This window comes from Saccostrea echinata, unplaced genomic scaffold (assembly GCF_033153115.1).
Source record: "Saccostrea echinata isolate AGI-Se365-2 ecotype Australia unplaced genomic scaffold, CSIRO_AGI_Sech_v1 ptg000009l, whole genome shotgun sequence".
NCBI classification, from domain to species: domain Eukaryota; kingdom Metazoa; phylum Mollusca; class Bivalvia; order Ostreida; family Ostreidae; genus Saccostrea; species Saccostrea echinata.
Window position 1 is genome coordinate 19872501 of NW_026889758.1, and position 12500 is coordinate 19885000.

The following is a 12500-nucleotide window of genomic DNA, read 5'->3' on the forward strand; positions in this document are numbered from 1 at the left end:
ATCTGCAAAGTATACAAATATGACAATGTTGGCACGTGATATTTTGTGTGTTGCTGATTGAATTCCATAGATAGGAAACCGGTGATAAGGGTTACCAGTGAGTCATCTGTCAACACAGCACTGATAACGACTTAAAATTAGCACTTGGCCTGTATTGGAAATTGAACAACACTTCCAATAGTTGAGATTGGACAGGTAAATACTATCATTGTAGGTACTCCATTATTGATGGTCCTGTTGTCGGGGACGCTACAAGGTAAATAATCTAATCAGGCGAGGACAAAGGAACACCAGATCACCTGTCCAATATCGCTCTCTATGGTGGCCCCCTACCTTTTGTTTTCCATGTTTCTAGCTAAAACCTGTAATGCATTTATACACGTTCCGCAACTGACATTGATAATGTCTGCCAAGTTCAGGAAATATATTTTTAGTACACTTGTGGTCAATAAACTCATTTTCCCAATCTATTTTTCCTCAATAATATGGTCAACAGTGGGCAGTCTATGGTTTGTGGTAAACCTACATTGTAGAGACAAAAATATTTTTGGCAAAATTTATCAGTATGTTTGTAGCAAACTAACTAGCCAAACCAAACATAACCTACAGACAAAGTTGATCTTAATTTTATATAACATGGATGCAGAATGTGTATGTTTATATATAATTAATTGATTGATCTGCCCTAATGTGCCTCCAAAAATCTAAGTATCACTGAAGTTGAATTTGGAAACATGAGAGAATTTGACCCCCTATACCTTTATTTCCTTGTTATTCCACACACCTGTGAGGGAACACTTGGGGACAATCTTGCTATCTCCCTGCTGAAGTGAATGTACTTTGATTCCTGCCCTGTTGACGACTAATATTGACACTGTCAACCAACAAATACAGCATTCCAGTGACAGTAACACCATGTTACAAACAATCCGAGCTCTCGCCCTCTCAGTAAACAGGGGACCTGGACCAGATAACGTCCCTCAGAAATAAACCCCTTACTGGGTATAAATATCACAGCAACTCAAACACTATCTTATGCCCCATGCACTCCACTTGACCGAGAATGAATTAGCAGAAATGCATGTGATGCTTCTGAGTCAGACATCAAAAACGTGCTGTGTCAAATGCAAATAACTGTACACAGTTTTAATCATATGTTGTCTATAACTACTGAGAAAGATAAATAAGGAAGTTAATCATTTATAGGACCACAAATTTGTATCAATGTTGAAATTATTTCACCAAAATAAATAATCTTTTAGATACTTTTGGATGATGGAATATAAAGCATCATCATCAATAACTTTACTTCAAAAGCAAGTTTAGGTGATGATATCATCAATAAATTAGCATAATAAACACATAGAAAATACAGCATTCACTTGATTGCTGATAATGTTGCCAATAGAAATTCAAATCAGCAAAATTAAAGGAAAAAGTTCAATGTGGGAGTAACCAAATTAAACTCACAAATTGAAATTGCTTTGGGTCATCTCCTTAAAGATTACAAAGCAATACAACCAGTAATTTTGTAACAAAAGAGAGGCCACATTGTTAAATGTATCTTCAATAAATTTAAAATGTTTTATTTTACAAAATGACCTATAAACACATGGAAGTTCTTTGGCTACCTAACTCACAAAAAAAAAAAATAGAAGAAAATTTTCGAGGGGGATCATATCAATGAATTCCACAAAAACATACCAATCAGAATATGCAAAAGTATACCTCTCGATCCATAGCCTCTTTTTCATTTTCCTCGGTGTTTCCTGTGTGGGACGGACCAATAAACAAACTCTGCTCTTCATCATAAATGAAGGTCAAATTCTCCAAAGAAGACAGGTAGTATCCAAAATGCCTTAAGCTCCCTGTCCTTAAGAAACACTACAAGAGCAATAACTCTTACAGAACAATTGCTCCATATACCAAGCATATTTGATAGAGTTGTCTGCACAGTGTTTATTAACATTTACAACCAATATAAACGGGAGAAAACTTTTCCATAGTGTTCAGAATTCTAAAATTCATTTTGTATTTTATAACTTACAGATCTTTGCTCAATATACCATGCATATTTGGTACAGATATGTGTTTAGTGATATAAAACAGGAGAAAACTTTTCCAGTGTTAAAATTTCACTTAACTTCTCTAGAACTCATTTCATTAGAACTCAAATCAAATGCATTTTTCAGTAAAAATGTTTAATACCTCTTGTACATCACTGAGTTGGCCCCTCCTCTTTGTTGTGAACTCTATCCCCATGTGGGCTTCCGTAAGGGGAGAGAACTGCCACAGATTGATGTCCTCTGTTAGAGGAAAGATCTGCCTCCAGTGTGGTTGACCAGTGGTGTTCAGTGTGGTCTTCAACTGGTCGACCCAGCACTGGTCTACAATAAACAGACCATCATTATTCAAATATGGGGCTTTCTGGCCAGACTCAAAAAATAAGGGCTACTCTGAATTAGAAACAGAAAAGGTAAAAGTGTACAAATGGAAATCTTCATCAAATGGTCAATATTATTGCTTAAAAATTTATACAATTTTATAGCTAGGACTATATGAAATGAAACATACCTTCTATCTCTTTTGCAAAAACTGAGCAAAATGAAAATGTAAGTTATACAAACCAGTTTCAGTACATCTATGAGCGAAAGGCTCAGTAATTTTTGTTACCAGAAATTACAATCTATACCAGTCCAAGCTGTAATCAATGTAATGTATCCCAAGACCCAGACATTTCTAAATTTATCTGATCTCCATGACAGCAAAGATAGCAGAATATTCAATCATTTCTGCTGAGGATAATCTATTTCTTACAACTGAAGCTTTTCATTTCAGTTAAGGGTTTTCTTTAAAAAATTTCAAAATAATTTGAATCTCTGATGTGTTTTCTAGTAGGGGGATGAATCTTCACTAAAACCTTATGAACCTTATCTATAAATTTTGATGTTTCTGGCTCTGTGCATCCTTAGAAGAATTTTAAATGACCCCAGCTTTTCACTACAGTAGTTCTAAATTATCCCTTTGTTCTTCATTTGAACAACCAGTACTTGTGATACCCATTACTAAAGGATGCTCTGTAATTAGTAATTCAGTGATTCTTAAGAGGAATTAAGTTTATAAAAAATATGGAAAAATATAAAAACATTAAACAGCTTGACCAATAAAGATATAAACTCAATTCATCTCTGCTGAGTTAAAAATGGTGCCAGAACTTACCATGTCCCACTATGATCGATTCTTTAGGTAGAATGTTTAACAACACTGACAATCTGTGCCACAGAGACTGAGAGCTCTGAAAATAATCAGATTTAAAATTCTAAAATCTTTGATCCTAGATTCTAAAACATGTTCTGAAATTATTGAAAGAGAGTCTTTTATACAACAAGCACCTGATACATAAGTATGATACCTGAGCACAGGTGAGGATAACATCTTTATTGCACTTCATCCAATCACAGACTACTTTGACTACAGGGAGGAGGCCCTCTGTTTGTAAGACCTCAATCAAATTCTCCAACTGTCTGTGTTCTAACTCGGCCCTGAAAATATTCAAATGTTTCATAGACTATATCCTAGTAATACACAAACAAAAGGAATACAGAAAACAGTACAGTAAAACTGAATTATACAGAACCTGCTTATAAGGAGATCCTTTTTATAAGGAACCTTTTACATATCCCCAAGAAGACTTTTCACAATGTACTTAATAAGGATATAAAGAATCTCTGATATAAAGAAGCAGTGACTTCCTTATTTATAACCAGGATTTACTGTATACCAACAAAGTAAACAAAGTTTACTGGTTGACATCCAAGTTTTATAACTAATAACTACTACAGCTTTATTAATATTTCAAGCAAGAGACCTATGGGCAACATGGCTCAGAATATTTTATGCATTCCACTGATTTTGGCTTTGACATAATTGACCTATTTAACCCCTCAGTTTGTTGAACTAGACACCACCCCTGAGTGAGATTTAGCAATTTCTAGCACAACAAATCTTACATGGACTGCTGGTGGCATCATGGAACATTTATGAAATGTTGCAAATATGAACACCCCAACCCAAACCTTTCTCAAGGTACATCAAGGAAACCAAACATGGACATAGAGGATGGATAAGTGTGTTACTCTATATTCCCCTCAATTCACTGGAGGTGACAATGCTGCATAAAGTATATTTTGGTTAGTCTCCAGACGAAAGTATTAGCCATCAGGTCTGACAAAGCCTGACACACAGCAGTAACTGTCCACTTACTTGTCTGTGGAGTCAGATAAACTCCCCTGATCTTCAGCCTCTGTGTTAGAATCATCACAACCTGACATCTCTACAAGGATTATAACACAATAAAGACAATCAAGTCATATATGAAGTATTTCAGAAACTTCAGAAAAAGTTGAGCTAATTCTAACTGGTCAAAACCAGAAGACAACTCTTTAGTAAAATGTGATTGTAACAGACTTCCTGGAAGTTACTTTATGTTCATATTTAACCATTTTGACTTCTTGAAATATTTTTTGGTAAAATACTCTATGTTTGTCATCTAACAGGTTATTCCTGTATGTGTATTCATTATATGTATATGTAGGTTTTACTACACAGTAATTTAACATGCCCCTTCAGAGGAATAGAACATATTATCAATAAAGGATGTCAATTTTGTAGGTAATTCATATTGGAATATTCAGTGAAGATATTTGAATATACATTGTATTTGAATAAGAAACTAATTTCCCAATAATGATTTTAGAAACAGAAACATCCACAACCAAGATAATCAAGTACAATATAATTCATGCATTTAATCTGAAAAAGAGCCCTTTACAATATTCTACTAAACATTATATAATTTAATGATCAATGAAATGTGCTTTGATAGGTACAGTCATCAGATCTTTAAGATACTTAAGAAAAGTTTCATTTTGTTGTCCTCAATTCTAGATCCGACCGTATTAAAAGACGGGGAATTTATACACAGGTTTCCTCCTTCAAAATCTCAGAAAATCCTTCTCTAGAAGCAACACTAAGCGTTTTCACGTCATTAAAGATTAGATTTCCCAGACAAAATTATTCTGATGAAACATCTTTCTCAAGTAGGTCTATAACATCAGAAAGTAGTGAAAGAAATTGTTTGATCAAAATTGATCGCTAATGAATGAAACAGGGATAATTCTAGCACTGCTCCATCTAAAATAAATCATAGTTCTATCTTTTTTGTGAAATCTGAAAAAACCTGAATATTTGAATTTTAAACTTGTATTGGAATATCAACTTATCGAATGAATATTCGAATTTTCAAATATTTGTTGACATCCCTACAACTGATAAGTTTGAGTACCTGTATCTGTGGGACCAGCACTGACTTCTGTGTCGGTCTCTATCACAAAGTTGGCCAGTTTGCTGGTGATTTCTGCCACATGTCTGGCCTCAGAAGATGCGGCAAAACCTGGAGAACAGAACTTTTTGATGTTATATTATTGTTGATATACATAATGATAGAAGATATTGATCATAGTGATACAATGTTCAATTTATGTGGTAACAAGTCTGTAAACTATTCAGGTGAGCTCAGAACATTCTGATTTCATTTTCAATCTACTGCTTACTTATTTACAGTAATATTTAAGGAATCTTTAAAATACAAGTGTACTTTGTATCATCAAGGAATACTATATAAAACATACTCATTTTAGCAGACATTGTATTTTAGCACCTTTGGCATTGCTTTATGTCTGCTAATTCCTGTATATGCTAACACATGAATTAAACCAACACTTCTAATTTTCAAGACTCAAATGCGCTAATTTATGATCAAGCTAATCAATTGAAAAGGAAGATTGCTCTAAATTTTAAGTGTTGTATTTTATGTGCATTTACAGTACTCTCTTTTGCCACCAATAATGATTCATCTGACTAGAGAGTCCTGCCTTCTCCTACAACCTCAGTAAAACACCTACCTGGAGGTACCGGGACCTCCTTTTTCCCTTGTACCACCTCCTCACAATTAGCCAGCTCTGCCTCATCCTTCTCTGTTCGACTGTTCTGAGCCTCCAGTCGGTAGTTCTGTCCCAGTAATGTCATTGATGACGACAGAAGCTCGGAGGACAAATGAGCGAGTGAATCAGAATCCGCTGACCAGATGTTAGTCTGGGAACCCATCAGATCAAGGCTGTTTGAGTTTACGTTTGTGGCACTCGAGTCTGGAGTTGGCTTGGCACTACTGGATGGTGATTTGGAGGCGAACCCTGGCTCTAGTTCCTGACTCTCCATGAGATCGTCCGATATTTCCGAGTCAGAGTCATTGGTGAAGAAGCCTACAAACTCCTCCTCAGACTCATCGGATAGAAACTGGTCAGACAGATCCTCACCACCTTAAAAAAAAAAATCTAATTCTTTACACTGCACAAGCTTTTCAACAAGAGAGTCTGTATTGCAATAAACCAAATATGAAAATTATCAAAAGACAAGGTTCACCATGGGTCATTTTTGGCCCTTAAAGATTTTTAAACTCCAGAAATATCCAAAGCAGGATGACAACAAAGTTTTCTACCTAGTCTCATAACTTCTAATTCTGATAAGTACATTATTATTTCCAATATTATAAAAGTTCTATCAAAATGGCTAAAACTTGATTAATAATTCAATAAACTGAATAGACTTTAACCTCCAATTTTATTATATGTATAGCTGATACACTTATTGTTCAATGTTCATGGTTTATATTTCTTATTTTCTAAGTTTCAGATTTAGGACGTGCTTATGTTGAAGGTTTAAGTTGAATTATTTGAAATCATTAGTTTTTGATTTTTAAATAAAGTATAAGAAATTTACAATTGTTCAGAGACACACAAATAGACAGAGGACACCTTAGCAATACACCTGCACCAGCAGAACTGAGAATTGTAATTATACACGTGATTATGTGTCGTCATTTGTTAATGTCCAAGCTTTGTCCAGCTGATGACATATTTCCTACCTTCACTCAGGTCCGACACATCAGACATATCTGAGCTGTCACTTCCCCCTCCTCTTCGCCTCTGACGTCGTCTCTTCACATTTTTAATTCTGCTGCTTTTCTACAACAATATACACTGTACAATATAATGCAGAAACAAGTGAATTCAGAGAATTCTGGTCCACAGTTTTGGGGGTTTTAGTTGTTGGGGTGCGATGATTTATGGCAAATTGTAACCATCTTGTCTGTCCTGTCTTGGCCGTCCGTTTTGCTAAACTGTTTAAGTTTTTGTGACAGATTGAAAGATGGACAAATGAGATTTAATGTCCCCACACTTTCGCAAAAGTGGTGGATAAAAACAGTGAAAAGAAAAAAGACACAAAGTTCACACACCATTAATATTACCAAATACTGGCAGTAGCACTAGAACTGACATACCTTGGTGTTACCTCCCTTGTTTTCCTCCCTGCCTTGGCCGTTCTGATCACCCCCTTTCACCCGGCGGTCTATGGTGTGATATTGGGAGGGATCACCCTTCGGTCCATTGGAAGTCTTCTTATCCTTTGCCTCAATCTCTGACAATTCATCCTCCCCTATTTAAATTAAGTAAATCGTCTTTTTTTATCAAAATGAAACAAATCACCTTTAAATACATCACATTTTTAGCATCAGTTCAAATAACTGTGCTTTACACAGAAACAAGTTTTAACAAAATTTAAAATCATTCTTATCAAGTGTTTGGTAATCCTACAGCCTTTACCATTAGCCTCTTTTTCATGATGAAGCAGTTTGTTTGGATTTTCTTTCTCATACAGAGCGTTGTGGAGACGTATTACTATGTGGTTCAGGATATGTGAGAACAAAGCTAACAGGAAGGCTGTGGCCGCTGTTACTTGTTTGGATCCTGTCAAATGTTTTTTTAAAACTTAGTTTCCATTTAAATTTTCCATCCATAGTACTCAGACAAAAAGTTTTGTAAGTCTCTTAAAGTTTTCAGTTAAAAAAAAATTGATTTTTACTTAATCACAATATTTGTACAGAGGATAAGCTGAAAGAGGATAATAAATAGAACTCTGACTAAAATACCTTGATTACAGATACCCAAATACTATGTAAAACAAAAAGTGGACTAAATAAATAAAGGAAATAAATAACAATATACCTCTGATCTGCAGTAAATGGATGGTAGACATACAAATCACCACAAGCCTAAACACCAGATCATCATCCAAATACTGCAGATTCTCATCTCGATATTCTTCTTCTGCATACACCACTGGTTCATAAAACATGCACAGGTTAAAGCTCTGTAAAGCTGACTGGCAAGACTCCTGGAGTTCTGCTGCATCAATGCTAAACAAAAAACAACAATAAGCATATCAGCTGCATAAACTCTACAGCATCCATACTGAAACACACCAACAATGATCATATCAGCTGCATAAACACTGAAACAAACCAACAATGGGCATATCAGCTGCAAAAACTCTGCAGCATCAGTACTGAAACACACCAACAATGGCATATCAGCTGGATAAAACTTTACAGTATCAATACTGAAATTCATCATAATTGGGCATATCAACTGGATAAAACTTTACAACATCAATACTGAAACACATCTCCAATGAGCATATCAGCTGGATAAAATTTATAGCATCAATACTGAAACACATCAACAATGTGCATATCAGCTGCATAAAAGTCTACAGCATCAATACTGAAACCCATCAAAAATGTGCAAATCAGCTGGATAAAACTTTACAGCATCAATACTGAAATGCATCTACAACGAGCATATCAGCTGCATAAACTCTAGAGCATCAATACTGAAATGCATCTACAATGAACATATCAGCTGCATAAACTCTACAGCATCAATAGTGAAACATACAATGTACCAACAATGAGCATATCAGCTGGATAAAACTTTACACAAAATGGTATGTGATTTTAAAACACCTTATTGGAAATAAGTATAAAGTAATGAGTTTTCTACATCAACTTCACTTAAATTGCACATAATATTTCAAGAAAACCCACAAAAATGTTTTCCATGATAATTTCTTTCATATTTTGCTATGTGCTTTACCTTTTATTTGTATCAAAGAAAACATCCAACAGATGAATGAAGTGAATGAGGAAGAATTTCACGTCATATTGCCTGAAAAAAGAAAGATAATTCATTACACGTACTCCTCAAGAACACTAATTTCCTTATAATCTTATATTTAATTTAATTTATTGCACCACAACATTCCAAAGATATTTTTACTTCAATAATAATTACCAAATAAATGTTTAGTTTAATAAAGTTATTGTATCAAAACATTATAGAGTTATTTTCTGTTGATTTCCCTGCTTAGTAGCTGTTTACCTTTGTAGTTCAGGTGGAAGACTCTGGTTGCTGTTTTGCTGTAGTTCTCTGAATCTCTTTCTGTTCTTCTCAAACAACCTATCCAGATTCCCCTCTGCTCCATCAAATGCCTTCTCGCACACCATACTACAATAAAAACATAACTGCTCATCTGCTTTAACAAGGTCTATAATTATTTTTTAAAAATTTTTTGAGAAATTTGACTAATGAAATTCAATTTTTATTGGTCAAATATTTTTTTTGATGGTAAAGCTGACAAGTGAAGATTTTATAAATTAATAAAGCATTACTGGTCTTCTGACACATCCTGTTTACAAAGCACAGATCAGATTTGAAAATTTACTAGCCCCTGTCAGTGGACCACCTACTTTTATCTAGCCCCATTTTCTTTATGGAATTTATATGCTTTTCTCATCACTTCACTTTCTTAAATATTTATTTGCTTTGAATTTTTTTTAGTTTCAATGGAATGGAAGGCAAATGAAAATTATAATAATTTATTTCAAATTGACACTGGAATTTTTTTGTGCAAAACATTCTGACCAATGCAAGGCACATTTCAGATTTGTAGATGGTGATCCTAAATTTATGTAGAGCTAAGGAAAAAATAAGTGGTAGTCAAAGATCCACTGATACCTACCATCTTAAGTAATGATACGCAGCCTCACACTGGAAATAACGTGAACCCTTCAATGTGCCCAGCTGATTGTGTGGCATCCCTGTTAAAAATGTCATCATAAATTATATTTTGATAGTTATTTCAATTACAGGTATACAAACATCAATTATGACAAATGTCAATGCTTTAATTTACCGTTGTCTGGGAAGAGAGCTATAGCCTGATGATAGAAACGCTCAGCTGCTGCTTTACTAACACCTTTGTCAAACTCCTGCTGATAGCGAGCTAAAGTTAAATCAAAGAAGAATATGAAAATTCAAGTATTTTATAATACCTTTAATCCAAAGAATAAACATAATGTGCTAGGTACAGGATATAAATATGAAGGATATGAATGATATAATATTTATGAATGGTGATAATATTTATTTGACAAATGTCAAATTCTTCATTATAATAATGACTACTCCAAAACACAAGCTTTATTCTATATTTCTCTTAAACTAATCTCAAAAACAGTTAACTAAATGTAAAAACAGTGTTTCCAATATGCCTGCTTGTAAACCTTACCAATATCCCCGAGGCAGACCAGACATCGATGACAAGCCTTGGTAGCCCAGTCCTGAACTGCGGGTGTGGCATCCCTCCGTCTAACGGTCTGAGTCATTGATTTCTTATGTCCTTAATGAATATATTGTGTGCCGGTTAGAGCCACTTAAAATGTAGTTTAAAAGACTAAGTATGCAACACTCAAAGACTATTCTGAGATTAAAATGATTGATTTTACCAGATGACAACTGCTTAACAATTCTCAATACTGTGGAATCATCATTGGGACTTATGTTGTGGGTTTTGCCCTTACCTATGAATTTATATCCCAGCAAATAATAAATGTGTCAGCAAACTGGTTCATTGAATCTTCAGTATAAATGAGTTACCCACAAAATGATATCACCAAGTACATGTATCAGTAAAATTTTGAGTGCCCATGAACATTGACCCCCATGAATTTAAAGAATTCCACAGTACCGGTAATTGGTAACATTTTTCAAGAAGAATTTGTTATTATGGAAAAAAAATATGTACAGTCACCTACATCTGAGACAGAAGTGAAAAATTTTAAAGAAAAAAAACAAACCTTTATAATAAGGTGCTTTAATACTGAAAACAGAGACAATCAACATCAGGGTTGTCTAGAATGTTTGTGGACACATACTTGAATTATTTAATTTATTACTTTTTATTCCTATGTGATTACTGTTTTTTGGGTGCTTTTTTTTTCGCTACTTTACATTCCAACTGTTCTGAAAAAGCTTATATCACAGATAAGTATGAAAATGTATAACTGCTCTTTTTTGTATGCTCCAACATTTTCTTTGTTTGCAAAATGGCCTTTTTCGAGCTCATCACAAATTATATAATTGACCGCTGCTCTTCTTTTTTTTCCCCACATTCATGTGACATCATAGATTTTTGCAAAATTTTCCATTAATCAATTTTTGTTCAAGATAGAAATACATTTGTTTGTAGAAAATATTTTCAATAAATACGATAAAAAAAATATGGTTTAGTACAAGAAATCAAAAAAAAAATCAAATCTTTTCATAAATAATAAATTATTTGTGCTTTAAAAAGTTAAGCAAAGGGCAATAACCCACACTTATACATCATCCCTAATATAGATCTATCATGTAACATATTTACACTGTAATGATCGCTTGAAACTTTTAACGTTAATATTATATAATTTTACCAGTTTTTATGTGTTTTTAGAATATTCTAGGAATGAGCCTTGTACATGTATTACAAAAGCAATTCATCTGGAGACGAAAAAGCCTTGGAATTGATCAGCCATTGAGGTTTAAAAGCTATGGAACTGTAAACAACATTCATACCAGATTTGGATTCCGGTATAAGGAAGAAATCTAAAGTTCTATTGAGCTTGAGGCCAAACTCCGACTGAAGTCTGAAGATGAGATGGTGGTAATATCCAGTGGCTGCCGATAGGTGGGTCCGAAAGGCAGCCTCCAGAGAACTCCCAGATCGCAGGTGCTACAGGTATTATTATATTGTATCAATACACTAGCTATATATATTCTCAATATGTTCAGGAAGAATAGTTTTCTCTCAATCTAAAGAAATGATATATTGAATAAATACTACCCTGTAATAATTAACCATTCCAATGATGATAATCTAATATCTGAGAAATTGAAACATAAGTAGTGTAAATACCCTTCCCTTGAAGTGAAACCAACTTTTGGAAGTTTAAATGATGATGACTATTGCTAAACTTTGTAATCACAAGCAAATATATTTTTCTTATACAGTGCGGACTCGTTATTACGGTGACGGTTTTATAAGATAAAACGCTTATTACGTTGTAAATTCAAAGCACAAAACCATTTCTTAACAAATCTATACAAAATAGAACCGTTTATTACGATGTCCTAAAATGCCGGGACTCGGTATTACGATGTAAAAATTCTGTCCAAAATTTTTTTTCACTCCGTGTTTATTCAGTGTTGATCGACGGTAGACAC

The 12500-nt window shown here is 34.1% G+C and overlaps 1 protein-coding gene across 1 annotated transcript in view; it reads right to left on the reverse strand.

The window, feature by feature from the left end:
* Positions 1-12500, reverse strand: part of LOC133181967 (nonsense-mediated mRNA decay factor SMG5-like) — a 34387-nt gene that overhangs the window by 15373 nt on the left and 6514 nt on the right. Inside the window, exons 4-20 of the mRNA XM_061316635.1 lie at positions 11853-12009; positions 10528-10638; positions 10153-10242; positions 9979-10057; positions 9339-9464; positions 9054-9125; positions 8124-8314; positions 7722-7865; positions 7400-7554; positions 6983-7082; positions 5964-6377; positions 5345-5452; positions 4264-4333; positions 3413-3542; positions 3220-3295; positions 2209-2387; positions 1729-1884 (exon numbers count right to left, since the gene is read on the reverse strand). Of these exons, the coding sequence (XP_061172619.1) occupies positions 1729-1884; positions 2209-2387; positions 3220-3295; positions 3413-3542; positions 4264-4333; positions 5345-5452; positions 5964-6377; positions 6983-7082; positions 7400-7554; positions 7722-7865; positions 8124-8314; positions 9054-9125; positions 9339-9464; positions 9979-10057; positions 10153-10242; positions 10528-10638; positions 11853-12009 (2358 nt within the window). The remainder of the gene's footprint in view (positions 1-1728; positions 1885-2208; positions 2388-3219; positions 3296-3412; positions 3543-4263; positions 4334-5344; positions 5453-5963; positions 6378-6982; positions 7083-7399; positions 7555-7721; positions 7866-8123; positions 8315-9053; positions 9126-9338; positions 9465-9978; positions 10058-10152; positions 10243-10527; positions 10639-11852; positions 12010-12500) is intronic.